The sequence below is a fragment of the Rhamphochromis sp. 'chilingali' genome (assembly GCF_963969265.1).
Source record: "Rhamphochromis sp. 'chilingali' genome assembly, chromosome: 12".
NCBI classification, from domain to species: Eukaryota; Metazoa; Chordata; class Actinopteri; order Cichliformes; family Cichlidae; genus Rhamphochromis; species Rhamphochromis sp. 'chilingali'.
Window position 1 is genome coordinate 3,424,992 of NC_137939.1, and position 27,463 is coordinate 3,452,454.

At 38.7% G+C, this 27,463-nt stretch overlaps 1 protein-coding gene across 2 annotated transcripts; it reads right to left on the bottom strand.

Annotated features, from left to right (window-relative positions):
* Positions 1-4: 4 nt before the first annotated feature.
* stat6 (signal transducer and activator of transcription 6, interleukin-4 induced) lies at positions 5-25,524 on the bottom strand. 2 transcript variants are annotated; one of them, XM_080899546.1, is made up of 22 exons: positions 25,170-25,524; positions 15,537-15,682; positions 15,262-15,406; positions 14,863-14,943; positions 13,667-13,835; positions 11,967-12,067; positions 11,554-11,702; positions 10,790-10,906; positions 10,508-10,675; positions 9,545-9,632; positions 9,337-9,459; positions 9,074-9,166; positions 7,413-7,616; positions 7,244-7,338; positions 7,030-7,163; positions 5,391-5,540; positions 5,234-5,294; positions 5,110-5,154; positions 4,466-4,501; positions 4,221-4,283; positions 3,619-3,705; positions 5-3,516 (listed from the first exon to the last, which is right to left on the bottom strand). In XM_080899546.1, the coding sequence occupies exons 2-22, from the start codon at positions 15,668-15,670 to the stop codon at positions 3,489-3,491; spliced, it is 2,271 nt and encodes a 756-aa protein (XP_080755672.1). In that variant the 5' UTR covers positions 15,671-15,682; positions 25,170-25,524; the 3' UTR covers positions 5-3,488. The 2 variants fall into 2 exon arrangements, with proteins under 2 accessions (XP_080755672.1, XP_080755671.1); XM_080899545.1 differs by having other exon boundaries at positions 5,234-5,297.
* Between the last annotated feature and the right edge of the window lie 1,939 nt (positions 25,525-27,463).

Genomic DNA, 27,463 nt, shown 5'->3' on the forward strand with positions numbered 1-27,463 from the left:
CAAATCCCTAAATTGTATTATTGCACCCATATATGCTAACCATTGTTTGTTTGTTTTAATGATTTCATTTCAGTGGGAAATCCGCTGGTTTACATAACCTCCACCATATCCCAAAACAGCTTCCTGAGAATTTGTTTTGGATGGTGACTTCCTGAGTTCATTTTTTTCTCCAAGCTTTAAAGCAGCGCTTACCAGATATTCATGTACAAGTGTGTAAAACTGGTTTGCTTTTACCTTCACGTGCCTGCCATGGTAAAACAAAGAGAGCAAACCTGACAGGAACAAGCATTTTCTCTTTGGACTGTGCTGTTTGACATGACTGAAGGGTCGTTCTACATCAGCTTGAGGTTAGAAATGAAAGAGTGCATGAGGTGTGACGGCTTCTTGCTGGTGTTAGCAAACACCTGGTGACTTCTCTTTTCTTAACTGTGCTGGGTGGCTCTCAAAGAGTGAGATCACTTCACTGGACAAGGCCCTCGGATATTTTGGGGGAAGAGACTGAACTCTTTAGTGTGCTTGTACAGGGCGGTGGATGTACACCTTTATTTTCATACAGTCTACACATGAGAGAATGAACTTTGAAGTTGAATTGGCCTGATGTCCCCTCTCTCTTCCATCCCTCCTTCACTCACCCTACCTCCTCCCTTTGTTCACCAGGCAGCCACTCTGTTCCTCTGTCATGAGGGAACATCTTCAGCTGCTGGGATGGAGGGAAGGGGACAAGGTACCGAGATAAGTTAGCATTTTACAAATTACACCAGAGCAGTCACTGAACCAGATATGTAAGCTGATTCTCTTTCTGCTTCCTCTACATAATCTTTGTGTGTGTGTGTGTGTGTGTGTGATTTCCCTGGCAGTGGTTGAGTAGAAATTACATTTTAATGGCCTGTTGAAACTAGAACTTGTTTTCTAATGGGGGGAAAAAGCTTTGTGATGTACAGTGTATAGTGTTCTTCTTTTTTAATTTCATGACTGTTGAAACTGGACAGACAGGAAATATAATACGCTAGCTATGCAATGTCTCCCATTTGGCTAATGGATTATGGAAGCGACGCTGGTTATGTTATACAGCAATATGGTTTAATTCAATAGACAGCCTTTGTGGTAACAGGCATACCTTCCCAATCAAAATGCCATTGCTTATTTTTATATTTAAAAGAAAATCTGAAAATTATTAAGTTTCCAACTCCTGTTTTGTCTCCTTTCTTTTAGAGTAAGTGTAATAAAAAGAAATACAGGATTTAGATATATGCTTTCAGTCAGCATAGACCAATAAAGCAATTCTTATATTTATACAGCAATCGTCATATAGTTAATAACACACTTCTCACTCCCAAACGAATCATTTCCATAAACAAATCAGATGAGATTGTGTACCTCGAAAGCTGTAAATCATCTGTCCGCAGCTGCTTGTACTGAAGAATATTTTCCACTGTGCAGTGATAACTCATGGATCTTGACTTAAGGGAGAAATGACCAATTTCTTGTAAATAAATTCAAACAAATGTTTTTGACTATTTACAGAAAAAGTGAAATTTTATTTGTCTCCACAGTGAAAGACTATAAGGATTGTAGTAGTATCCCCAGGGTGATATAAACAAAAGTCACTCCACAAGATATGAAAGGTTAAGTATACATATAACATCTGTTCTCAACATCCAACACACACTGTTATGTGATAACATGCACAGCACTGGCAGTGACGATAGGTAGTGCTAAACTTGTTGTAAAAACATCTTTTATGGGAATGACTGGTTTGGGTTAACATTCAATGCATATAAAAACAGCCATAATAAAATTAAAAAAAAAAAAATTAAAGCTCGGACAAGTGATAAAACACTATAATGTGTCAGAATTACCGTTAGGTCCATGGGCGTTTGTACAACAGCACAATGTTTGTAGTTTTGCATCTAAACCTGACAATCAACATGTGATTGAAGTGCAGATTTTCAGCTTTAATTCAAAGACTTTATCAAAAGTATTGCATTAAATGATCAGGAATTACAGACTTTTATAGAATATTACATGGCAAACCCTCTGCTCTCATCTAAAATGCTGCAAAACAGTTTAAAATAGTGTTTCACATTGCAAAGGGACCCAAAGCAAACTGCTAAAGCAACCCAAGAGTTTGTAAAGGCAAAGAAAATAGGCTATACTTCAATGGCCAAGTCAACCACCTGATGTCAGCCCAGTACAGCACGATTTTCCTTCCTGTTAAGTGCAGAAATTTTAGTTTATCTAGTTATTTTTAAGCCTCTAAATGTCAGTACTTTCCCAAACTGTTAATGCAATATTTTTGTTACACCCCTCCATTTGAAGCTACAAGTCTGCACTTCAATCACAACTTGAATATGTGATTTAAAAATCCCCCATGGTGGTGTACAGAGGCAAAACTACAAAGATTCTATTATTGTCCAAACGTCTATGGATTTAACTGTCTGTTTTCCTGAACTGCTTACTTAATAACATTATTGTTGTGCTTGAAAATAAAGGGAAATAAGGGGAAATCGGTTTGAAAATATATTTTTACTTTGACTCTTCTTTGGTATTTTTTTAGTATGCTTGGGCCATCAAAATGAGAACTTAAAAAAACACGCACAGTGGCACAAAGTTCGTTGAAAACAATAAAACTAGAACTACTAAGTATCAGCTGACATTAAACAAGAAATTGTTTGATAGAACAGAAAACACAAAATTGAATTTTTAATTGACATACAGTAGATCTAATATAAACTTTGCCCATCACCCTTCATAACTTCTGACATTTTGCGCAGTCTGTCAGTGTTGTGACAGTCTCACAGTCACCACTGCCAGAAAAGGTGTTTATTCCTTAATGAGTATTTACCATGCGCTATATGCAGAGACTAAATGAATAATATACTGTGAGAAAAGTGAAAACACAAAGGGTTACATACAATGTATGACTAAAATAGACCAACATGCAATATACTCCAAACACTAATAAAACAAAATCCCCTGGTGTCTTAAAGTCCACTGGCCAGCAATGTCATGTGCCCTTGCCCTTTTTATACCCGCTGTCACACTTATAGCCACTGTTGGAAAAATGCTATAGTCTGTACAGTAATCCAAATCTTTTCCTAAATACAAGCAAAGAAACACACACACACACACACACAACAGAAGAGAAAAGAAAACCAAAAAGAAAAGACATTAACAGACCTGCCACTAGGCAAGTTCTTGTTGACATGCACACAAAGGCACAGATGGCTGCAAAAAAAGCATTTTTGTTCTGGTTTGTTCTCAGTTTTACTTTGGATTTAAACTGATTTTCTCCTCTTTCTTAACATGTTGAGCCCCAGACAAATCAAGTTTGTCTCAAAATCTTCACTGGTCGTAGTCCAAACTTTAGATGTTGAGAGTCAAGGAAGAGAATCTGCTCAAATGGTGGCACGTTTGTTACATGACACAAGTCTGGTTTCAATCTCTAGCCGGCTTCTTCTTTGCACAGCCCACAGGAAGACTCTAGATTAATCGAAAAAGTTCAAATCTGGTAGCCTAGAAAAAGAGAGCGCAAGCGTAAGATGTTACTGTCTAATAATCAGTCACCATTGCAATGGATGTCTTACAGAAATTAACCCAAAAAAAAACAAAACGTACATGGGTTCCAGGCCAGGAGCTGTTGTTGCACCATCTATTATTTCATCAGAGAACTCTGATGAGTTGAACGGTGACGGGAACTGTTGCCTGAAAGAAGAAGCAATAGTTAAAAACCACAAAAATAATAAAAATAATAAAAATACGTATAGACCGCAGAAATCCACGATATAGATTCACAGATAAATGTGCGATGTAGTGAGTCCATGAAAGATGAACCGCGATGTGAAGCAGGAATACACGCACATGTATAGATGTTTATTTCCGTGGCACCGTTTAATGTAAATAAAATGTTTTCACATTTTATTTACATTACACAGACTGTCAAGTAGCATCGTAAATGTGGTACACAACAGTGTGTTTCCTGTAGATATGCTGTTTTCAAGACGCAATAAAGAATATTCAAACAAAGTTGTTCACATTTCAATATTTTTTGTGCCCAGAATCTGAATATCTGATCATTTCTGATAATTTATAGATATTTATGTTGAAACAGGGAGTGCGTGGTACGGAAGTGAAATATATAGAGTTATCACATTATCACTGGTTAATATGAACAGATTGCTCTAAATGAGATTAAAAAAATGTGTAGGCTTGATACTTACATAGAGAAGCTACTCTGTGAGGTTTCAGGCCCTTGTACTATAGGTGCTGGGGCTATAGGCTCCCTGCAAATGTATGTAAAATGAAAGGTAAGAACACAATGTGAAGCAAAAGGAAAGTCCAGATCAGTAGAAAAAAAAAACAGTGGGTCAATCAGTTATTTAAAAGAAAAACACTGAAAGATTTAAATTAAGTAATTGGTGTGGATGTTGAGTATAAAAGAGAAATACATAAAAGCAACACTTACACATTGAAGCTAGAGTGAAGCGAGGGCATGGTATCCCTGGACATACAAAATAAAAGCACATAATATGAAGTGTAACCAAAGTCCAAGATAGCGAAACAAAAAAGGCAAACAGTCCAACAGCACAGCTACTGCAACATTATCTTTTCTAACTATTAACAACAAAAACAAAATGAGACATGAAATGAAACATGATCTGTCATAACTGAAGTATATTTTCTAGATTTGAAGCTTCAGTGCATTATGGCATTAAGCATAAATCAGGATGTTTAATTACACCACCTAATGTGATATTTATGCCACACCTACCTTAAATTAACAGTATTGTTCATTACCATTAATGTTAAAATATAATTATTGTTGTTATCGATGAACCTTCAAATGCACTGTTTTATAAAAAAACATATCTATCTATCTAAAACTTCAATAACTTTTAGCTTTAAACACTAAAATGTTTGTGTTTTCTTATTTTCATGACAGATGACCTCATAGATTTCATTGTAAGTATAATTGTGACTATAAATGGGTAGCATTGGCAGCAATTACACCTTTCATGTAATTGCTGCCTGTGCTAAATGACTCTTCCTTAAATAGCAGAGCTGGTGGTATGGAAATACTGTACCAAAGACTGTACAAGTGACACTCACATGTTGAAGGAAGATGGTGTACTGGAAGTTGGGCGTTGGGCATCCCTGCACACATAAAAAGATACACACACATACACATGACATGTTCCCTATATGTATTATTTTGTTATGAATAGATCCTTACATGCCGACTTTAAGTTGGAGAGACACAGGGATGTAACCCTCGTTGGTGGACGACGTAGGCTCTGCTTCAAACCACAAAAAAGAGGTTAGTTTTTTACTTTCACTTTCTTTTCCTAAACTGAGAACATATGACTGTCTTTGTACAGGACAACCATTACCTGTGTAGAATTTTCTGAAAACGTCATGTTTAGGAAATTCAGGATACAGATACGTTATGTGGTCAATGTCGCGGATGCGGTCCCCGAGGCCACGGATCTCAAGATCTCTCTTGGTGAAAGGCTGGATGTTTTGGATTTTCTGTCCCCCATCTGGAAAAAAAAGTTTGATCTGTCACGTCATGTTTATAACCGCCAATTGCAAAACGAGTCGAAATGCAGTGTAAAATGCAAATATTTTACTCAAAAGTACTGGCTGCCAACAGTGCTACCCCTCAGCCTCCTAGTAGATGCACCTTTGGTACAAATTTGAAAACTGTAGGTGATTTTCTTGAGGTCAAGGTCACTGAGATTCAAGCTTGTCAAAGATTTTTAGCAGGTGCACATAAGGAGCTTGGAAAGAAAGTGACTGACTTCTTTAAGTTTCTTGAATACGTTTCACCTCTTATCACCTCTTATGTTCTACAACCAAAAGGTGGAGAATCTCAGGTATTTCAACCCTAGTTGGGGTTATCTCTTACGAAGGTCACTGACCCACTTTTAATCCCATCACAAGGTAAAAGCGTGGGTCATTACTGACAGAGATTTTGGGTGAAACCCCTGTGAGATAATGCCTCACCCTATCATGTGACCTTTTGAGGTCACCTGAATGCAAGATGTTCTTCTTGCACTTGCACTTTGGGAGGAACACCCTTCAGTATGAAAGGGAATCAGGAAAACTAGTGGACCACCTCTTGCTTTGACATGAGAGGCAGACAGGCTCAACATAGAAGAGCAGGTGAAACCACTGTGAGAACTTGCATTATGCTATCACGTGAACTATTGAGGTCACCTGAAAGCAACATATCAGTGAAGCTTGAGACTGCATAGTAGGTGGCAGAGAGTTGGTGTCTTAAGCCACCTGCTCTGTTTGATGGTTGTTCACAGAGAACACAGATGCCCCTGTTTCACTCCTCTTTCAAACCATCTGTCTTCTCTGTCCAAAATTTGAAAACTGGCATCCTCGGAAGAGTGGCCTTTATCCTTTAGGTCAGTGTTCATTTTGACAGCAGATTTTGCTTTCGTTTTATTCATAATCTTTTGACTAAAATGTCATTTAGTTTTAGTCATAATTTAAACATCTAAATTGTTTTCAGTCTGGTTCTCGTAGACTAAATATCATGGAGTTATCCTAGACTAAATCTGATTTCTGTGTCTTATTTTCCCTGACATTAAATGTGAAATGTGGTCACATGTCTGCTATTCTCTTATAACATTTTGATACATTTTCGTGAGAAACAGGGAGCACCTGTTTCTTGGCAGCAGATCAGACGTGTGCATCTAACCTGACTCCACAAGGATTTAACGATTCAATCACTTCCAAACTTGTCCCGCCTATGTACACAACTTAATTAGTTCTGATTGGATCCCATGACTCAGGAACATTTTCATCGTGTTTTTATTCATCGACAAAAGTGTCATCATAGTTTTTGTCGTCGTGCATTAGTTTTTATTTAGTTATCGTCTTATTTTTGTTAGGAAAAAAAAAAACAAGTTGTTGACGAAAACTATGATGGAAATTATTAGTCAAAGAGATTAACATTGCTTTAGGTGCTGAGATAACATTGAACTGAACATTAACCAGTGGTCTGTCAACACTTACTTTCAGTAGCAGACACATAAGCGATGGTGATGCCTCCAATTTCCGAGTCACTAAATCGAAGCAGGAATGTTCCATTGGGCCTGTCTTTGAGAATCAGGTGGAGATGCTGCTTCCCAATAAAACCAAATATCAGCCTGTTGGAGCAAAACACTGTAAGCTTTTTTATCACAGGCTATTGACATTCACTGGTGAAACAGCAGCAGAATCTTCCTACCCTTCGCTCCAGTAGGTCTTCAGGTGTTTCTTGGTCAGCTCCATTACTCCCTCAAACCACTGCCAGAAGGTAAACGGTCGACCTGGGAGAACCTCCTGTAATGTTGAAAGGCACCGTAAGATTTGTGGGTCAAAGTGACCTGTGCCAGCAAATATAAGCACATGCGAACCTTATTAAACTGGGCCCAGGAAACCATCATGTTGCTGAAATCCTCATTAAAGTCGGGCTTATCAAAGACCTTCTGTGCCAAGAAGTGTTGGTTGTACTGGTCCAGGTTGTGCTGCGTCCCAACCTCAGATGTAAATTTGCTGTTGAGAGTGTTGTACATCATCCTCCACGGCACGCGGTCCGGCACCACAAAGGGTACTCTGTCCTGATGGCAGTGACATAAAGGCTGATAAAGCGAAAACACTGATACACATATTTTTTTTTTAAATTTGTGAGGGGACGAGTAAAACCAAATTTAAAATGGAAAGAGAAAAAGGAAAATATATAAACGCACTATTATGGATGTTAAATGCAGACTTTAGAATTTTGGTGAACTGCGTTTATTCCCTCATGATAAATGTCTGCTATTTATTTATGTTCTATTTTTATGACATTTCCACTTTCCCACACACGGGCTCTAGGGACACTCAACTCTTGCCAAGTTCAGGACATTGGGTCAAGTGTGTCACTGCACTCATATTTTTTCCACATGACTGCTGCCACACCTCTTATTTAAAGTTCAAGTTCAATTTTTTTTGGGCAGCACGGTGGCACGGTGGTTAGCACTGTTGCCGCACAGCAAGAAGGTCCTGAGTTCAATTCCACCATCAGGCCGGGGTCTTTCTGTGTGGAGTTTGCATGTTCTCCCCGTGTTTGCGTGGGTTCCCTCTGGGTACTCCGGCTTCCTCCCACCGTCCAAAGACATGCAGCTTGTGGGGATAGGTTAATCGGATAATCCAAATTGCCACTAGGTGTGAATGTGCGAGTGAATGAGAGTGCGAATGGTTGTCTGTCCCTGTGTGTTGGCCCTGCGACAGACTGGCGACCTGTCCAGGGTGTACCCTGCCTCTCGCCCTATGACAGCTGGGATAGGCTCCAGCGCCCCCCGCGACCCTGAAAAGGATAAGCGGAAGCGAATGGATGGATGAAAGTTCAATTTTTATTTGCCACATGCAGTGGCAGGTTGCCCTGCAGTGGAATGAACCCCGCCCCTGACCTTACACACACAACACAGACATCACATGGGGATGCAAGTCAGAGAACGGTTGCATTACAGGAAAAAACACTGAAATATACACTACAATGGGAAAGTACAAGAGGAAAAAAAGAGACCTCTACTCATGCTGGGCTGTAGGAGGCAGCATGAGAACAGGAAACAAAAAAACTCCTCTGCACAGAAAGCACAGAAATGTCCACAGTACAACATTATAGAGCATGTGACCAGCAACAGGGTTGGGTAGGGGATGAGGAGTAATCCCAGGCAACACAGCAGCCATCCTGCCACTGCGCCGACTCTCCAGCGCGGGCCCAGACCCGCCTCGTGTTCCCAGGAGCCAACAAGCATCGAAGGCATAAAGGATATGCTGTTAGCTGCTGCTTCTGCATTTGTGCATTTTATAAGCAACAGTCACCTCCTAACAGCTGCCTCTGTGTTTCTTCCACCGCAAGGGGAAGTTGATATAATGCCTCGCCAGTCCCTGCTGAATTCCAGTTCAGGGGTCAAGTCGAGAGTATGAAGCACATATTGTATGTTGTAGCTTTCAAACACTTGTAACAGCAGAAAAGACAAGCTGCAATACTAAATGTAAAAAGGAAAAATCAAAAGAAGAACTTCACACTTACTCGCTCAGAAAATGCACAGTCCCATATGATGGTGGCCACAGCATTGTTGTCTTGACTGCCGTGAACAATAACAACCACTGGCTGAGAGATCACCTGTAATCAGACATGTTACGTTACCCGACCCCTTTAAAGTCACCATAACTACACCGTATGTGTGCTCAGCATGCATTCAACAAAACAGATCATAAGTTAGCAAAACAACTCAAGTCAACTGTGTAATGTGAACTGTTAAACAACAGTCAGAATGCCGGATAGGGTCAAACCTGTATCCTGTACGGAGTCTCACAGCCTGTGATGTTGATCTCTGAGGAGAACAGGAGGGCAAATTTCTCCTCTGTCACAGACTCTGATCCTTTTCTGTCTGCTCTCTTGATTTTCTTGATGGACTGTTAAATCAAAAACAAAGTTTGCATTTCCCAACGATGCTGAACGTCAATCAAATATGAGCTGTAAATGTAGACCCGCACATACCATGTTTCTGAAGTTGGAGCATGTGCTCTTGGTGGCTGCGTTGTGTTCTAGGACGGCCGAATTGTTGATGAGTTCACCAACATTATCACTGCAGGTAACATCATTTTATTGTCAGTTATTTCCTCATACAAATACTGGATAGTCAGTACCTTGATATTAACCACTTAAAGTTTTAACCTCTGTAGTTAATTTGATTTAATTATGTGCTAATCTACAAGATGCTAAAAAAACAAACAAGATCGTGACATACATCCTGCACAGCCTCAGATCAAATTTACACAGCAGAAATGCTTGTTGACAATATGAGGTGTTCAGTGTTAACTAATAAATCTAACCAAACAGCTGACTCTGTTGTTAATGTTACTGTAGATAAACGCTACAATTGTATAGTTAGGCTTACTCACACCTTTGCCTTTCAAGTAAATAATAAATGGTTGCAGCTGATTTCTGTTATGTATCTACATTATTGTGTTAAAATAATGTGGGAAATAATTATTTTAAGAATTTTGGTGATTTTAATTTAACTGTGAACACAACATTTAAACTTTAATAACAACACAGCAAATAACAGGAGCTTTAGAAGAGCTTTGAAAGTTAGGTGTGAATGTTTCCTGCCAATTGTGCTATAAAGAATAAGAAAACATGCCCATAGTTTCCACACTTCCGATGTGGGGAAGATTGCAACATCAAGTACATGTTAGATCTTGTCCCATGCTCTGTTTGCTCTGCACAATTTTCTGCAGGTTCTTTGTGGCCTATTTGCTCTGTGTGGCACCTTTGGGGAAGCAGACACGCAGACCTACGCCTCTTATGCATCCATGACAGAGACAGAGAGCAGAGGAGAGACCCAGCGATGGAGCTTGATCACAGTTTTTATTTCTTCCCTCACAATTTGCCACAGTGAGGATATTCTGTCAAAGTGTGAGGGGATTTCAGATTCCAGCCCAGAAACACACGACTCACCCATGTACATTTGCCAGGTTCCTGGCCTGTATTTCATTAATGATCTGCGCCTTCACCAACACAGGCTTCCCAGGAGCTACCTTCTCTCCCAGCAGATATCGCACAGTTGTGGAGAACTTTGACTGTGTCTTTATCACCTGTGGGGGCTGCTTGTCCACTATAAGAGAGCTGAAAGGGTTACAGAGTTAGACAACTGTCTTCTTCTTTTTAAAAAAGGTAATAAAGTGATTCCTTTACACTGCTGTTTGTGAGACAAGAAAGGAAACAATGGGACTGTGCTACCTTTCAATCAAAACCTGCACAAGTTGTGACAGCCCTTCCTGGAGCTCCGAGGTCAGTTCCCCAGTCAGCATCAGCTCTTGTCTCAGGTTTCCATTCATCCCAAGAAGCTGCTCAGCCCTAACAGAGAAAGTATAGAAAGAAAGCAAAAACACAAACACCCAAGCTGGTAAAAAATGCAAAATATTTGTTTAATAATTGACCAATTTATACATTTATAATTCATACAGTCATTCTCCATCAGAGATTTTTTGTCTGTGTTAAATAAGCTGAAATCTGATGGAGTCATTGGAGTGTCCAGTAAGTGGTGGTAAGAATTGGTAAGTATTCAAGAAAGTGATTACAGTTGATCCTGAGGAGGGATATAAAAAAGGACTTGACTCTAATGGTAGATTGGAGATCACCAAATTCATCCAACTGCAATCCATCCAAAAGTTCTAATAATTCATATTTGAGCAAAATGAAGACTGAAACAACAGATCAAACCAACTGCCAGGCCGACTTTGCTACATCTGGATACTGATCAATAAAGTTTTCAAATAAATCCAAAAATCACTGAAAATATGCAGACTTCAAAAATCCATCTCTTAAACGAGAGTGCGGTATGTTACTGGATTGTGTGCATAAAGGTGCCCTCTTTTTAGTGTTAAACTTGGAACATAAAAACAAGTGTGTCAAAGACACTGAATCATGGGTTTTAACCAGGACGGCATAAACCAATACCACAAAGGCTGTGAGTACAAACAGTGGAGTGGTGTGCAGCTCACCAGGTCTGCAGGGGGCTGAGGTTGTCATCAAAAGGAAATCCTATGGCTGCTTTGCGCTGCTCCCACCTCCACTCGTTCAGCCTGTTAAGAAATCGGTTCTGGCAGATGCCCAGCAGCTCCATAGACTCCTTCAGCAGCTGTGAACGTTTCTACAAAAACCAGAATCCAAACACATTGCAATTTGATTATTAACTGAAAACAAGTAATCAAGTAATAACTGTTTATCTATTAACTACCAGTATATTTAAATGAGCTGAGGAACATCAAAAAATCAAACAGGTTTAATTAAACGGGATGAAGATCTCATCTTGTTCTTTGGTGTTAATAACCTGAAAATTTCTAAAGACATTTAGTTTAACTTCTCTCGAGGATGCCAGTAATGTTGATGATGGTAACATAAGCCCTTGGCTCACCGTGGCCATTGCTTGTATATTGTACTCCAGCTGTTGGATGTGAGTCTGAAGTTTCTTGATTTCTGCATTTGCAGAATCAAGTCCATTCTGCTGGAACGACCCTGTTAAAACAAGAAGCAACATGACATGTCGAGTCTTTCCTGCATTGTTGGGAAATGCTGCTTTGCTTTAAGTTAAATAATAAAATGGAATTCCTGTGCTGTACGTAGAAAACGTTTTTTTTTCCCTCAGAAACAAGCTTTCTGGCAAAGAAAAGATTGCACAACCTAAAGGTGAGTTTCTTTTGACAGACTGACTTTTATGTTGGAGACCTAAAAAAGGGTCACAGAGGGTTGGAGCCTATCGTAACTATCACATTGCAAAAAGTGGGGCGCACCTAATGTCTAATGTTTGAATTATGCCTAAGTGAAAAAGCCACATTGTAACCCCACTCAACACCCCACTTATTCAAGTTTGGATGTACGCGTTTGAAAAAAACGTTTGCATAATGCTTTCTTTAAAAAGTGTAATTTCAGTACGGCACATGAGTACAATCAAAGGGTTTAACTGCATATGTGTGTTCATTCATTCTGAAAAACTCTTGTTTTTTCTCTTTTGAATGTTTATTATCAGTCATTATTAAGACAAAAGTATTTTTATCCAGTTACTTGAATAATAAAATGAATAATTGATAGATTACTCTATTACCAAAGTAACTATTACTAAAATAGCATGCAGCCTGTTTCATTTGCTCCAACTTTTTCTTACTTTTTTCTTTGTCCTTTACTTCGTACTCTAGACTGTTCAGCTGTTTTAATAGCTTTCTTATCAGAAATATAGAACAGATCATTTCCTTAGGGATTAGTATTCTGATTCTGATTAATCAGTAGCTGCAGCCCTACAAACAAAACAACCTTGTGGTTCCAACAGCTTCACTGCTTGAACAATTAAATGCATAATAAAAAATGATATCTAATCATACTTCTTTGAGAACATCATGCAAGTACTGTTTATGATGAGGGTCAAATGACCAACATTAAACAAAAAGCACCACCTAGAAATCCTTTGGTAGTGGGCAGCACCTCCTCTATTGATCATTCAGTTTTATTGGGTCTTCAAAAAGTGAGTGAGTGCTTCACATTTGATCTTACTACATTAAGTCTTGTATATAATTAGACAAAGCTTGACCTCAAAAACGGTTTGACACATCAAATCAGATAAAGATAAAAATAAATATCACTAGCAACATCCCCAGACAATGGGGTTAAGGTATCTAAAAAAAACAAAAAAAACGCCAACATCCACGTAACTGTGCCATCTCTACTTATTCTGCTTTGAAAAATGATAACATCTGCCACTTCCTACTGAGCAGACCAGCTAGCGCTCCATTCGCAGCACCTGGATTTTTTTAATTCATGTCGCCGCCAGAGAATGATCTTCTAAATAAAGTTTTTATGAAAACTCTTTCTTTTTCAAGCATTTAAAAACAAATCCTCCAAAAAAATTAACAAGTGGAATTAAAATAGCTGAACAGACTCAGAAGAAAAGGAAGCAGACAATAAAAAGAGATTATGATTTAACCTTGAAAAACAGGAACTCTGTTGATGTAAGCTGTATTTTTGCCGTTGAAGTCTTTTGGCAGTTATTACTGCGCTCTGACTGCTTACGGTATCTAAGGCATGTAATCATTCATGTACTGCTAAAGGAAAACATGCGTTTACCCTGTGAGTGTGCACTCTCAAAGTTTTGCCTCTCCCAGTTAAGCTCCTCTTGTATCTGGTGCATCTTTTTTCGGATCTCCTGGACTTCGAGCACCTTCAGGACCAGTTCGTCCACGTCCTGCTTGGACATATCGTTCGTCTGGTACGCTGGGTACTGTGCAGGGGAGGTCTATAAACAGAAAAAACATTAAATGGACTTGCAAAGCACCACAGCTTGACCTTTTTTGCTTTTGTGGGTTTTTTTACACAATAGTTTACACAATTAAACATAAACTGTATCTGGTAAACACATCAGCTTCACCTGGTTCCCCCTGAGATATAACCTCGTGGCTTGTGACTGCCAGCTATCACCAGTGTATTTTTATAAGGGTAGAAGTAAACTTGAAACAATGATGTCTTGTGGGGATTTCTAAGAAGAGCTAAGCTGTTTTATGTTGCAATATGACATATTTGGAAATGCAAGTTAGATTTGATCAAAAACACAAGTATCAGGTCAGCATGAATTATGACTCATGACTCATTTTCTTTTATATAAAGAAAATAATGTTGTTTTTTAAATAACTACACAAATTTTATTGCCACTCATTGCATAAAACCAACGCCTCTTCTGGTAGATAATTCCTCTACCTAACAGATATGAAGTTCATTAAGGAAGATCTGTAATCAGACACCTATCTGCTTTCGTGGGTGTTAGGCTGTTTTCCTGTTCTTAAAACCGCTCGCTCTCACTACCACTTTCCCACACTGTCAATCTCAATAATGAAATAGTTACTCTAGTTCAATCAGAGCCAATCAGCCTCCACTTAAATCTGTGCTCTCTGCTTCCTCCCCCCATTTCCACCTCACCAACTTGCCACACCTGCAATAACACTGTTCCTATTGACAGACTCAAAGATGCTTTAATATCAAGGATTTGAACTGTTGCTACTACTGGGGATTTACGTTTCAGCAGGAAATCTATGCAGTGGGTACGTTGTAATCAAAAACCCCTATGAAACCCTAAAATGTAACCACCCTGGAAATATAACAACACGTCTGAATAATAAGGAATAATAATCACAGTATCAACATAAGGACGAAAACGAGAGATCGCCAAAATAGGCAGAATTGAGGTGAGGACGTGGAAAAACTTGAGGGATAAATACGTTTGCCTTTGGAAAAAAACTTTAGTTAGACTTAACATAAAAGGGACTTACTCCATTTATCAGAGCCCTCTCCTGCCTGAGGAGGTCTCTGACCATCAGTGCAAACTTCAGTGGCTGCTGGTGAAACAGTTCCTGTAAAATAAGCAAATAATACCACTAATTATAAGTATGCAATGCAATAATGAATGCAAATGATATCAAAGACAATGCATTCCTAACATGTATGTTGTAGCAGCTTTAAGGAAGTTTCTAAAGTTGTCATAAAGTCTACCAAGGTTTTTGCATTCTTCAGAAGTTTGAAGTCCAAGCAACAAATGCTGCAGAAGGTTGAAAAATCTAAACAGGAATTTCTGCAAAGGTGAAATTTTATGGGTGATGGTAAAGCCCATAAACTCAAATAAAATGTCACTTTCTTTTTTAAAAAACTGATAGTTTCTTTGGCTTTATTACCATGTGCCTGCTCATCTGCATCAGCTTCATCTTCTCGACAACATTGGCATTCTGCTGAGCAACGGATTGCATCATGCTGATACCCTGGTCCAACAGAATTTGAGCTTGACTCTCTTGCTCTACCTTTTCCTGTGAAAAGTCCTCCCTGTGAGAACACACACACACACAGTCCCTTATGAATAAACACATGCAATATTTATTAAGAATAAACATGCATAATGTGTATATATAAACTATACAAGCATGTACATGTACAGTATGTGTGTGCATCATACCATCGTTGGTTCTCTATCCATTCAGATATGTAATGCCTGACTTCAATCGGGAAGGTGTTTGGTGGATAGAGGCTGCTGACTGTCTCATAAGGCAGATGCTGCAATATCTGGGTCATGTGGATCCACTGGGCCATGATCACGCAGGGCTAGGGAATAAAAAGAAATTACATGTTTCTAACCTTTCCCATGACTTTTTTTTTTTTAAACACAGTGGAACTAAACAGCGCATCTTTCTGATTTAACAGCATATCAACATTGAGGTGCTCCTTCATTCACCAGGAGACGCTACAGTCTGTAGTGTTTGATTTGATTTTTTACTCTAGATGTCCATCCTGACACAACCAAGGGAGCTGTGCCTCCTCTGGGATCAGACTAGAGAGCTTTTCCTTGTTAGGCTAATGTGTTAACCACTGCTTTATGGGTCCAGAGGGAGAAAGAGAATACAGATCAAAATTATCTGAATGTTTGTCAAAGAGACAAGAGCTGGAATTTTTAGGTCAGCGTCACTCTTTATGGAGAAAAGGTTAGGTTTTTTTAATTTATCACCCAATATGATTTTCATCTCTATACATACATACACATGCAGTATGTAACACTGTTCGTGTTTTTATAAACAAGCCAGCCATTGCTGTGATACCCCTTTAGCCCTAACAACCATCTGTTCAGCCAACTCTGCAACATGTGCTGAAAGCAGGCCTGAGCACATTTAAACAATGAGAAAAAAAACTCTGAGCTGCTCTGTTGACACCATATTTTATTTCCTACCTATCACTAGTCGCCCTTCGCTGCATACCAGACAGCACATAAGCAAAACAACAGTAACTGTGAATCTCTGTGATAGGCCAGTATTGGTTGGTCATACTAAGGATCCACTGAATAGCATAACAAAGCAACAAATTGATTATTTTTAATTAATTTGTAATATCTGCAACAGATATCAGAGCTCAACTGCGCCAGTAGCAAACATGCACATACGCTGTTCATAAACAGTTTGCACAGCTGCGGAGATACAAATGTTTTTAAATGATCCTGCTGGGATCAACCAACTACAGTCTAACCGCACGCTTGTTTTTCTAAAGCTAACATGAAAGTCAGACAGTTGACCATAAGTTAAACTTTCCGACTGGCATGTTGATGAGCCGTTTGATTTTCACTGTAGAGATTAGTGAGTGTGCACGTGTGTATTGAATTGCGTTTGCAGTGTTACATATTCACATGTATGTTTTTGCATTTTGAATAGCAAACTTTTGACAAAGTGCACTGCTTCAAGAGCCTCTTTAATATAAAAAAAACCCATCAATTTTTATTATGTTGTAGTCTCACATTTATCTTTTACTGAAAATGTAAAAAATGCATCATCTCAGTGTCATGGTCCTGGGCCATGTGGGCCCAGTATTCTTAGTTCCTTGTATTTTTGTATTTCGTTCCTTATTTAGGCCATGTTTTCTGAGTTGCCCTGTTGTGTTGTTCCCTAAGTGTTTTCCCTTCATGGCTTTTACCCCCTGTGTGCCCCTCTGTGTATCTGTGAGCCCTCGTCTCTCCTTATGTTTTATTCCATGTTTCCCCAGCCCGTTATGTCTGTTTTCCCCGTGCTCTCTCTCCTCCTGTCTGAACCTCTGTGCCTGTACATGTCATGTTCAGTTCACCCCGCCCTGTCTCGTTATGATTATCAGTATCACCTGTGTTCCCCGTGTGTGCCCACTTTCCTCGTTTACCCTCTGTGTATTTCTGTCTGAGTCTCCCTCTGTTCGGCGTCGCGTTCTCCCTCATGCCGTGTGTGGTTCTCCCCGTGTCTTCCGGTATATGTTACTTTAGCTTTTCCCAGTTTAGTGTAGTTTTGCATTGCTTTTGTATCATCGTTATTGTTTATCACCTGTCAGCAATAAAGCTGCATTTTGAGTTTATCCCCCGTGTCTGTGAGTTTGCAATTTGGGTCCTCATCCTGCCTGCCACACGGCCGAATCATGACACTCAGTGTTGTGGCACTTTTCACCATGCTATCAAAAGCTTTGTCAAATATAAACAGCTTTTCAGATCGTTATCTTTAAAAATGCCAGCATGTTAAAAACAGTAACTGGCACAATCACAAAGGCAAATGTAGAAGTCTGTCTGTGTGCAGACATTTTGTAAACACAAAAACACAGCAATGTAGCAAAACACAGTAATAAAACCCAGTTTAAACATGGTTGTAATCTAAAAGCTTATCCGTAAAACTAACAGAATTGACTTGTTACCTGTTCCAGGAATCTAATTCTTCCAAGTCCCGGCATTCTTGTGGACGTTACGTTAATATGAAACACCCACGTAAACATTGCTGTAAATCTGACAAACCCCATAAAACCCACTCCTTCCCTATAAGGACAACACACACCACTAAGGATGAGTCATAAACAGCCAAAGGAACACAACAAGAGATTCAAAGCTGTTGATCTGATACAGACCAAATAAGATCCAGCAGTAAAAGTCTATTCCACAAAAGTGCCACTCCTCAGGTCACAGAATCCCAACATACTTAGGTGCCATGCATCATTACACAACAATGCAGCCAGTTTTAATGTTCAGAAGAAACTTATCATGTTAAGAGTTTTAGTAGAGAGCAGCTCACTCTAACCCGACACGATCATTTAGTGACCAGTCTTTATATGCTTATGAAGACTGCAACTACAGATATGATGTTTGATTTCCCCACTTCACTCATGGTCGGAAAATGTATGGTAAATGTAATGTTGGATCCTGTTAATGCTGACACCAAGAAACCATCTATGAAGAGACGTTTATAACAGTAAAGGACTTTATAACTTTGACATAGTCCTACATGAATATGATTGAATATTACTAGTCAGATGATAGCAAATCGGTTGACGAATAAATGCACAAAGAAGCCGACACAATGTACATGTTTAATTTGAATTTTTACTATAAAATAGAAACAGCATAACAGAAATAACTTCAATGTACATGTGATTTCGTGTTCCTAGTCCCTCTGGTTGTGCTGTAACATTAGATTTGGGCAACACAGAACCCAAAACAGCTCAGAGGGAAAAACCCTACAGGCTGTAATACAGGGCTTTCTGCTCTTGTTTCTTGTGTTTTGACTGAACTGGTTCTAGAGCTATAATTATGTAGGTGTATGCAGGAGTATGAAAAAGACAATGGAATTATTTGAGTCTTTTCCTCTTGCGTTGGCCCTGTGTTTATATACTGGGTTAGGGCTTTTGTAACGTGGCTCTTTGTTGTAGCCAAAAGGCTGATTTGTTCGACAGTTTTCACTGTCAAGCAGCAGTTTATAACAAAGTTCTTATTCTCTCAGTTATCTAGAACCTTGCCGTGCTATACTTGCTATACTGGTTGGGTTAAAGATTAGACCCTAATAATGACTTTGTTTGAGTTTAAGTGTATAATCCATCGCTATCTTAGCCTTTTCCTCTTTAAGCTGCTTAACAAACATAACTGAATTACTGCCAAGTCAGAGGGTTGCAAAATACAACACCAATGTTTAAGAAACAACTGTCGCAGTCAATCAAAGAATAGCATCATAGCATATTTGTCAGATTACCAATTCAGGCTTTTAGTGGTCTCTGCAAGTTCCTGCCCCTTATGTCACTAGTTTGTAGATAGACGTGGAAACTCGTGCCTGCCTGCCAATTCCTTGCTTTCTGTGCCTACATTTTCTGTCATTTATTTAACATTTTTCCATTAAAGAACACTAATCGGTTTGTTTTTTTCAAGACTGTGCATGTTTGTATTGTGTGATTACACAATATTATTATACTAGCGTTATCTCAACATCAGGAGCCTGCTGCACGTACATCCCTCTGATGTGCTGAACAGCTTTCCAGCATTTATCCCCTGAGAGTAACTCAGAATGATTAAGTTTCTCCTGTCACTATTTGGCCTCACAAGTTGACGTAGATGACAAAACTGCAACAGGTCCGGCTGAAATCGTTTGCCAGGCCAAATATTTACTTCCTATTTCTATGATAATGTCTAATATAGGCTAGATGTGAGTGGATGTGTCATATCATGGGAGTTTCCCCAGTTGGGAGGCGGGGGGATCTACAGTGTGGAACAAAGTTAAAGAAAGAGATCCCTTAAAATTGTCTTCTAACATGTAAACTTGCTCATATTATTCAATTCTACACAGATTATTTTATGGGAGTTTGCTTTTTCAAGCAAATCTTTATCACGTGGCTACAGTATTATTGTCTTTTCTGGTTGCATTTTCATAAAGTTACCCAAAATGTGCAGCATAGAGAAATCCCCCTTAAACGGGAGCACTGCATGATCAGCAAATGAAAACAGTAGTATTTATCTGACTGGCACGTTTGCTGTGAAATGTAACAATTTAAACGAGAATCCATCAGGACATGTTTTGTACTTTATCACTTTGTATTACTTTTCCATATTCATTATTATTATCAGTTAATGCATTATTCAAAAACCTTGGCCAGTGAAGGCTTGCAGTGTTTCACAGACTACGCTGTCTGCAGACTGCCCTGGTGAATTCAGTCAAAATACGAAGGATGACAGACGCACTGCTACACAGACACTGAGAGAAAAAGCATTTCTGCAGAAGCTCATTCGCATCTTGTTGCTGTTGTGTTGTTGGCCAAATGTGTCACCAGGTCAAGGTACGCTGTCATAAACAAACAGTGCCATAAAAAAAACCTTTTATTTTCACAGCTCAACGCTTTAAATTGTGTAATAAAAACAAATATTCAGCTTTTCACCAGGGATACAATATATCTATTTTTTCTGAATAAACATTACTGGGTGAAATAGGGAAAAACCCAGACCTACCTGAAGACCTTCTGTTCATATCATTATATATGATAAAATCTGTTACGGGGTAGTCAAACCATAACTGGTCATTTTCCACTGGCATTCTCAGAAACCAATGTGGGGAAATTTGCTTTTCTTATGCGACTGTTTTGAACTCGAATCGAATTATATGACTAGAGAAAATCCTATAATTTGGCTCATGGGAAGAAGAATGACTCCTTTAAGCCTTTTCGTTAACTTCACTTTCTAAATACACACCCTTCCTAACACAATCTCCTACCACTGAGAGTAAATAAAGATTACTTCTAATTATTTCATCATTTCAATTCTAAATCATCCATTCAATTATTCTGTAAAATGGTAGAAAAAAACAAAACATCCCATAGAAGGTTAAAAATCTTTGGAAAATTTGTTTTGGTGATGAATTCAATTTAAGTCTGAAACAGCAGAGCGACTCATCAGTGATCCAAAGTACCTCCATATTTCAAAAACGTGTTGCTACTTTTTGTCTTAAACAATAGCAATATAATATAATATAATATAATATAATATAATATAATATAATATAATATAATATAATATAATATAATATAATATAATACTGCAGAAAACACACTCAACCTTTACTTTTGGTGACTCATACATATCAAAAAAATTCTGACTAATAGTATGAGTAACTGATGAATAAAATCAATTGATTACTTGATGAGTTCAAATCAACATTCAATTCTTGAAAAGCAAAAGTGAAATTGCTGCTGAGTGATATTTTTTATTACAGTTTCCAGAAGATTCCTACGGATCTACAGTTATAACTATAACCATTCAGAAACAAATCCTATAAAACATCAAGATCGAGTCTAAATTTTGTTTGGCCAATGTTGAGAGCATTGCCAGAACTCGAGCTGCTCCGCAAGTCAAACTAGATGATTTCCTAACATTGTGCTTTATAACTGGTCATGCCATAGTAGAGTCATACACAAATGGATCCACGCATATCTAAAAGAGACAGAGAATCCCCTTGAAGCCTCGACATGTTCGCCATTTAATCTCTTAAGTGAACTAGTGAGTAAATATACAAAAAAACATAACAAGTAATGATTGATACTTATTTAAAAACATGGCGGGATATGAACAAATACACTGAAAGTAATCCTATACTGAGTTACCTAACACCTTTTATAAATTATCAGCACTTTACACCTGGAATGACAAGTGCAGTATTTCAGAGATAGTTTGGCGCAGGAATACGTGTGGTTGGTGATTTGTTTAATGGGAATGATTGTATTTCTTTTGAGCAGGTCCAAAAGAAATATGGAATACATCAAATGGATTTTTTTGCATTTTTACAGGCCCGTCACTTAATTACTTCAAGTTTTGATACTTTACACAATACAATGCAACTAGGACCCATGGAAAAGTTCTTTTTACATTTAAATGCAGATAAAAGTACTATAAGACAGTTTTATAATACAGTGTGACAGTGGCAGAGAAAAGGACACTAAAAAAACTGCTGGACATTATGAACAATGCTGGGCATCCTCTGCACACGGCCATTAACAACCAGAAGAGTCTGTTCAGTGACAGGTTGCTCCTCCCCAAGACAAGAACTAACAGACTTAAAAACTCCTTTGTCCCACACGCCATCAAACTGTTTAACTCCTCTCTGGAGGGGAGAGGGAGGGGAAACAGGAGGACAAAGGAGGGGGGAACAACTAAGCTGTAGTGCCTCTTCACCTCACTGTACAATACCTTGTGCAATACTTTTGTAAATAGTCAACAGTGCAATAGACCTCAATACTTGAAATGTGCAATTCACTTGTATTTTTATTTTTATTCCTATTTATTCTATTTATCCCCTTCGTATATTTTATTTATATTTGTCTCTGTATTTATATGTGTGTGTGTGTGTGTGTGTGTGTGTGTGTGTGTGTGTGTGTGTGTGTGTGTGTGTGTGTGTGTGTGTGTATATAATATTCTGTAACTGTAACTTCTGTCGGTGCTGTGCTTTTGGAAACCGAATTTCCCAGAGGAACCCACCCGAGGGATTAATAAAGTTCTATCTTATCTTATCTTATCTAATATTGGAAAACTTATCAGGAGTTGGGAGGGAGACCTCCAGTGTCATTGTGATGATCATGCCTGGAGCGAGTGCATACAGTCTGTGCATTCTTTATTCCTTAATAATAGATTTAAAGAAACACAATATAAAATTTTACATAGATAGTATAGAACGCCTACTTTTCTGAATAAAATTGATCCGAGTAGGTCAGCACAATGTACTAAATGTAAATCTGCGGCGGGGACCTACTTGCACTGTCTTTGGACTTGCTCAAAAATTTCAAAATTCTGGCTCTGTGTAACAAAAGAATTAAAGGGTATACTTAAAAGCAGAAAACAAAAAGATCCAGCTCAGTATTTATTGGGGCTGCCAACTCTGAACAAATTTCCAGATAAAAACAAATATAAACTACTATGTAAATTATTGTTCTTGGCAAGAAAATGTATTGTTTTCAATCGGATCAACTGATCAACTAATTGAAAAACCACCAACAATAACTCAGTGGTATAAAGAAATCTTTAGAGTCCTACAAATGGAAAGACTGAGTGCAAAACTAAGCGGTAATGACAATATCTTTTTGGATATATGGCGCCCTTTAATGATGGATTGGATTTATATAGCGCTTTTCAAGGCACCCAAAGCGCTTTACAATTCCACTATTCATTCACTCTCACACACTGGTGGAGGGAAGCTACAGTTGTAGCCACAGCTGCCCTGGGGCAGACTGACAGAAGCGAGGCTGCCATATGGCCTCTAGCCAACACCAGTAGGTGAAGTGTCTTGCCCAAGGACACAACGACCAGGACAGAGAGCACAGGGATCGAACCAGTGACCGTCTGGTTACAGATGCGCTTCCCAACCCCCTGAGCCACGGTCGCCTTACCTGACGATCTGAGTGAAATTATACAAACCCAACCTGCCATCGGCAGCCCCACTCCGATGGCAGGTTGGGTTTGTCAGGGTTTGTGACACAAAAACAAAACAAAAACAAACAAATAAACAAAAACCTAAAACAAAAAAACAACAACACAAAAAGCAAACCCAACCTGCCATCGGAGTGGAGCTGCCGATGGCAGGTTGGGTTTGTCAGGACAAATGTGTAAATGGGTGGTAGACCCAATTATTTACTATCTACCATACGGTATTAGTTTTATATGTCTCAGACTGCTTTTTGTGTTGTTGTTTTTTTGTTTTGGGTTTTTTGTTTGTTTGTTTTTGTTTTTGTTGTTTTTGTGTATCAAAAAAAATCAAATAAAGAGATATTTTAAAAAAACAAAAAACTAGATGATGGCAAATTACTTTCAAGATTTGTTTCTACATTACGTTCTGAAAAAGAAAAGTTCCAGTATACATACCAGCCTGGCAGACCAATATCAGCTGGCCAATACATCAGTTAGACTCTACTAAGGAGAATCAAAACTAGTTTTAAATGCTGAATGTGGCATTTCTTGTTTCTCAGCCTGACAGCTAACTTCACAACGAACTCAACCAGGACATCACAACGAAAGCATTTGCTTCCCCTACTGACCAAGCAAACCGTATCTTTTGAAGCTAAACGCCAAATCATCCTTTTTCTGATAAGTAAGGCTAAAGTTTCCTGTGCTTTAAGTGAGATCACCAAAAATTACTTCCCCAGCAACTGAAAAAATTGTGCACAAAGCTGAAGTATAACATGTAGAGTGAGCAAGGCCCTCGCTTTTGACACAAATAAGGAGAGATTTCTCCTCCAAGGCCAACACAGATTATGTTGTGTACAGCTCAGACAGACGCAAACATAAAAGCCAAGAAAATGCAGAAGAATGTAGGGAACAACCACTTTTCCATGTGCAAAAGCAGCTCCCTCTTTGCAGCTTATGCTTGGACTCTTTTGTGTGAGTGCAATAAAATAAAGGTTGTAGAGTCACACACAACAGTCACACAAATCAAACTATTTGATTTGAAAGAGAAACCAAGAGACTTCCGCTTGTTTCTTTCGTGTACTGTGGGAAGTAGTGGGGAGGACTCTCATGTTTCTAGGACTGCTAACTGATGGCGAGTTTATAGTGTGAATCATTTTCATGATTGTGCCCATCTGCCTGCCAGGAGCGCTGCCTTATCTCTGAACATTTGCAGGACATATCCTTGTCTTCACACAGCACCCATCAGCTACAAGGTGTGTGTTGTTTTCACAGCGGTGCCAGGCTGAACACTGGATCCCTGCCAGAGTAACTATCTTTAGTTATTCTAAAGTTATTTTAAAGACTTAAAGTGCACACTTGCACGCAATGGAAATGCTGTTTTACTAGAACTATAATATTTGTGAGATGTCATAAGATTACTGCACTAGATGATATGAACTTGATGCCTATAATTATTTCTGGTTCCATCCAGTATAAGTGTTGGTGCCACAAAAACGGCACACATTTTGGAGTAATGAGGGTACAGGATGAAACAGTTGGACAGCAAGGCATGAAGGGAGGGACTAAGGTGGCAACATTCATGCTGCCTTGATAATTACATAACTCCCTTCCACGTTTCGTAAAAGACAAGTATTTACCAAATACTTATTTATAAGATAAAAATATATTTTAAAAAAATCATAATCACTATTTTGGTGTTCAAAGAAATAAAACGTGACAAAACTGCGACGTAAGGCTGTGTTTAAGGCCAACGGACGTCCATCCTGCCTGTTGTTACACAAGCAAAACATGACAAACACTCACATCCATTACGCGCGATTCTAGGAACTGACACGGTTTCGTGGTGAGCGGAGATAACACCAGCAGAATGAAACAAGGCACATTGACGCTTACCTTCGGCTAAGTAGAGAACTCAAAACATTGAAAAAAACAATAGCTGCAGCTCGTCGCCTCTTCCCCCTCTGCTGGGCTTACGAGTCCACCGAACAGTCCTACAGAACGTGCCCTTCTTCCATCACTCAGTGTCTCGATGTAATGCTGAAGCTGAATTCGGAAAGCTGAGCAATACGCGTCGATAAAACAGAAGAAAACGGAACTTTCGGTGCCAGCCGTTCGCAGCAACTTTTAACAACGTAGAAACTAGGTTAGACTCACTTCCCTGTTACGCACGAACAGAGGAGCGCGCTTTATTTCCTGCCTTCAAGTTCGCACATGACCTGTGTGTACTGTGTGTTTGCAGTTGGACAGCTACCAGGGCTGCTGTATGATTCACAGCGAAGTGTTCCCAAACAGGAAAACTGCTCTTTTTTTCTCTTCTGTTTTTTTTAGTCTGGGACTCATGTCTGTCTCGTCATTGCCGTGGAATTTAGGCTACGTGAATTTTGCACTGTGTCTGTGGAAGACCGCGATAGGGGGGTATACTGCTGCCTCGGTATTTATCATTGCGCTGAAACAGAAACTGTAAGTGAGTGCAGTGGGCATGGTGAACTTCCAGAGAACGAGTCGTAGGCGGAGTAATGTTGAGTCATTTTGCAACATAATGCAGTCTGACTTCCAGTAAGGAGACACATGATACCATATCTGCAAATGGCAGTGCCTTCAAGAGGGATAACTTCCCAACGGTAAAGCAGAGGGAAACTTATCAGACTCGCACTATTCGTCAACATGAAGGATTGAACTTTCTTTGAGCTCCGTGTTCGTGGTAAAGTCACCCTTCGGTGGCTTGAAGTTTACCCCGTCAGGCTAATAAGAGCTCATTAAGATTGTCGTTTTCCTGTTGAGCTTGGTGCAGTCGCATTCAGATATCTTCTGTGACTAACGTATGACTCAACAATGATGTTGACATGCAGTTAATAAACATGTCTTCAAATAGCTTACTTAAGTAACGCAACTTCAGTAAGCAGATATCGGCCTCTCTGTTTTGTTTGGCAGCTAAAGATAAATTAAGTAAGGATTTTGCTCATAAAACGTCACAGCTTAACTACTTGCTTCAGTTCACTGTTTTAATACTGATGAACAAAGCCGGCAGTGGCGCTGTTAAGTAGTTAAAACTGGTTTAACTTTGCAGGGAAACATTCAAATGCAGAATAAACACAAAGGCATAATAACAATAATAAACAGTTAATGTAATATAATCAGGTATTTGACACCTTCTAACTTCATTTTCAGCAAGTGTTATTGGCCAGTTATTACAAAAGCAAATAAAAATAAAATCAGAACACGAAGATTAAACGCACACTTGCTCAATCCAACAATGCAGATTAAGTAGCAACATTAACAAACTACAAAAACTTCTTTGAGTGATAAATGACAGATCACAGAAATAAAAGTTCACCACATCTAAAAAAAAACAAACAAAAAAACATTTGGTTTTTTGAAAGAAAACCATATTTTTTTAATCTAATATAACATAAAAACAGAGCATAATTATAAATTCTTAGGTAACACACTATGCTATTGGAACACCGAAGTGGTGGTTATAAGCTCTGTGTTTCTATCCATTAAAAATCATAAATTATGTATGATTAATGATCCCATTAAACATTAAATGGACATTGTGCATCATCACTCATCAGTTCATGTTTCATAAGATTAAAAAGAAAGTTGTTCACTTTTGAAAATAAGGACATTATAGCACTCTCAAATGTTTTTCTTTGATATGTGCTTTTCTTTAATGGCTGTTTAAACTTCTACACCTTATGTAGAAAGTGCCGTAGGGCCAAACTCCAGCTAATCTATACATACAGTACTGTGAAATATTTGATTTCCTTTTTTTTTGTATTTGTCACACTTACACGTATCATATTATCAAACACATTTTAATATTAGACAAAGATAACCACATAAATACAAAATGTTTTTAAATGATGATTTAATTTATTAAGGGAAAAGGTACCCAAACCACTGCCCATTCTTCTGTCCAAAATTAGAATTTTAATGCAGACACATTTGGATGGTTTTTAAGCAAGAACGACCTTGTTAAGCTCAGGCCAAAACATCTCAATTAGATTCAAGTCTGTTCAAAACCTTCATTATGCTGTTTTAGTCATCCAGACGTGGACTTGCTGGTGTGTCCTGCTGCATATCCTAACTGAGATTGAGCTTCAGTGCATGAACTAATGGCCGTTGATTCTCTTTCATGATTTTCTGGCAGAGAGCAGAATTCATGTTTCCATCAATGACAGCAA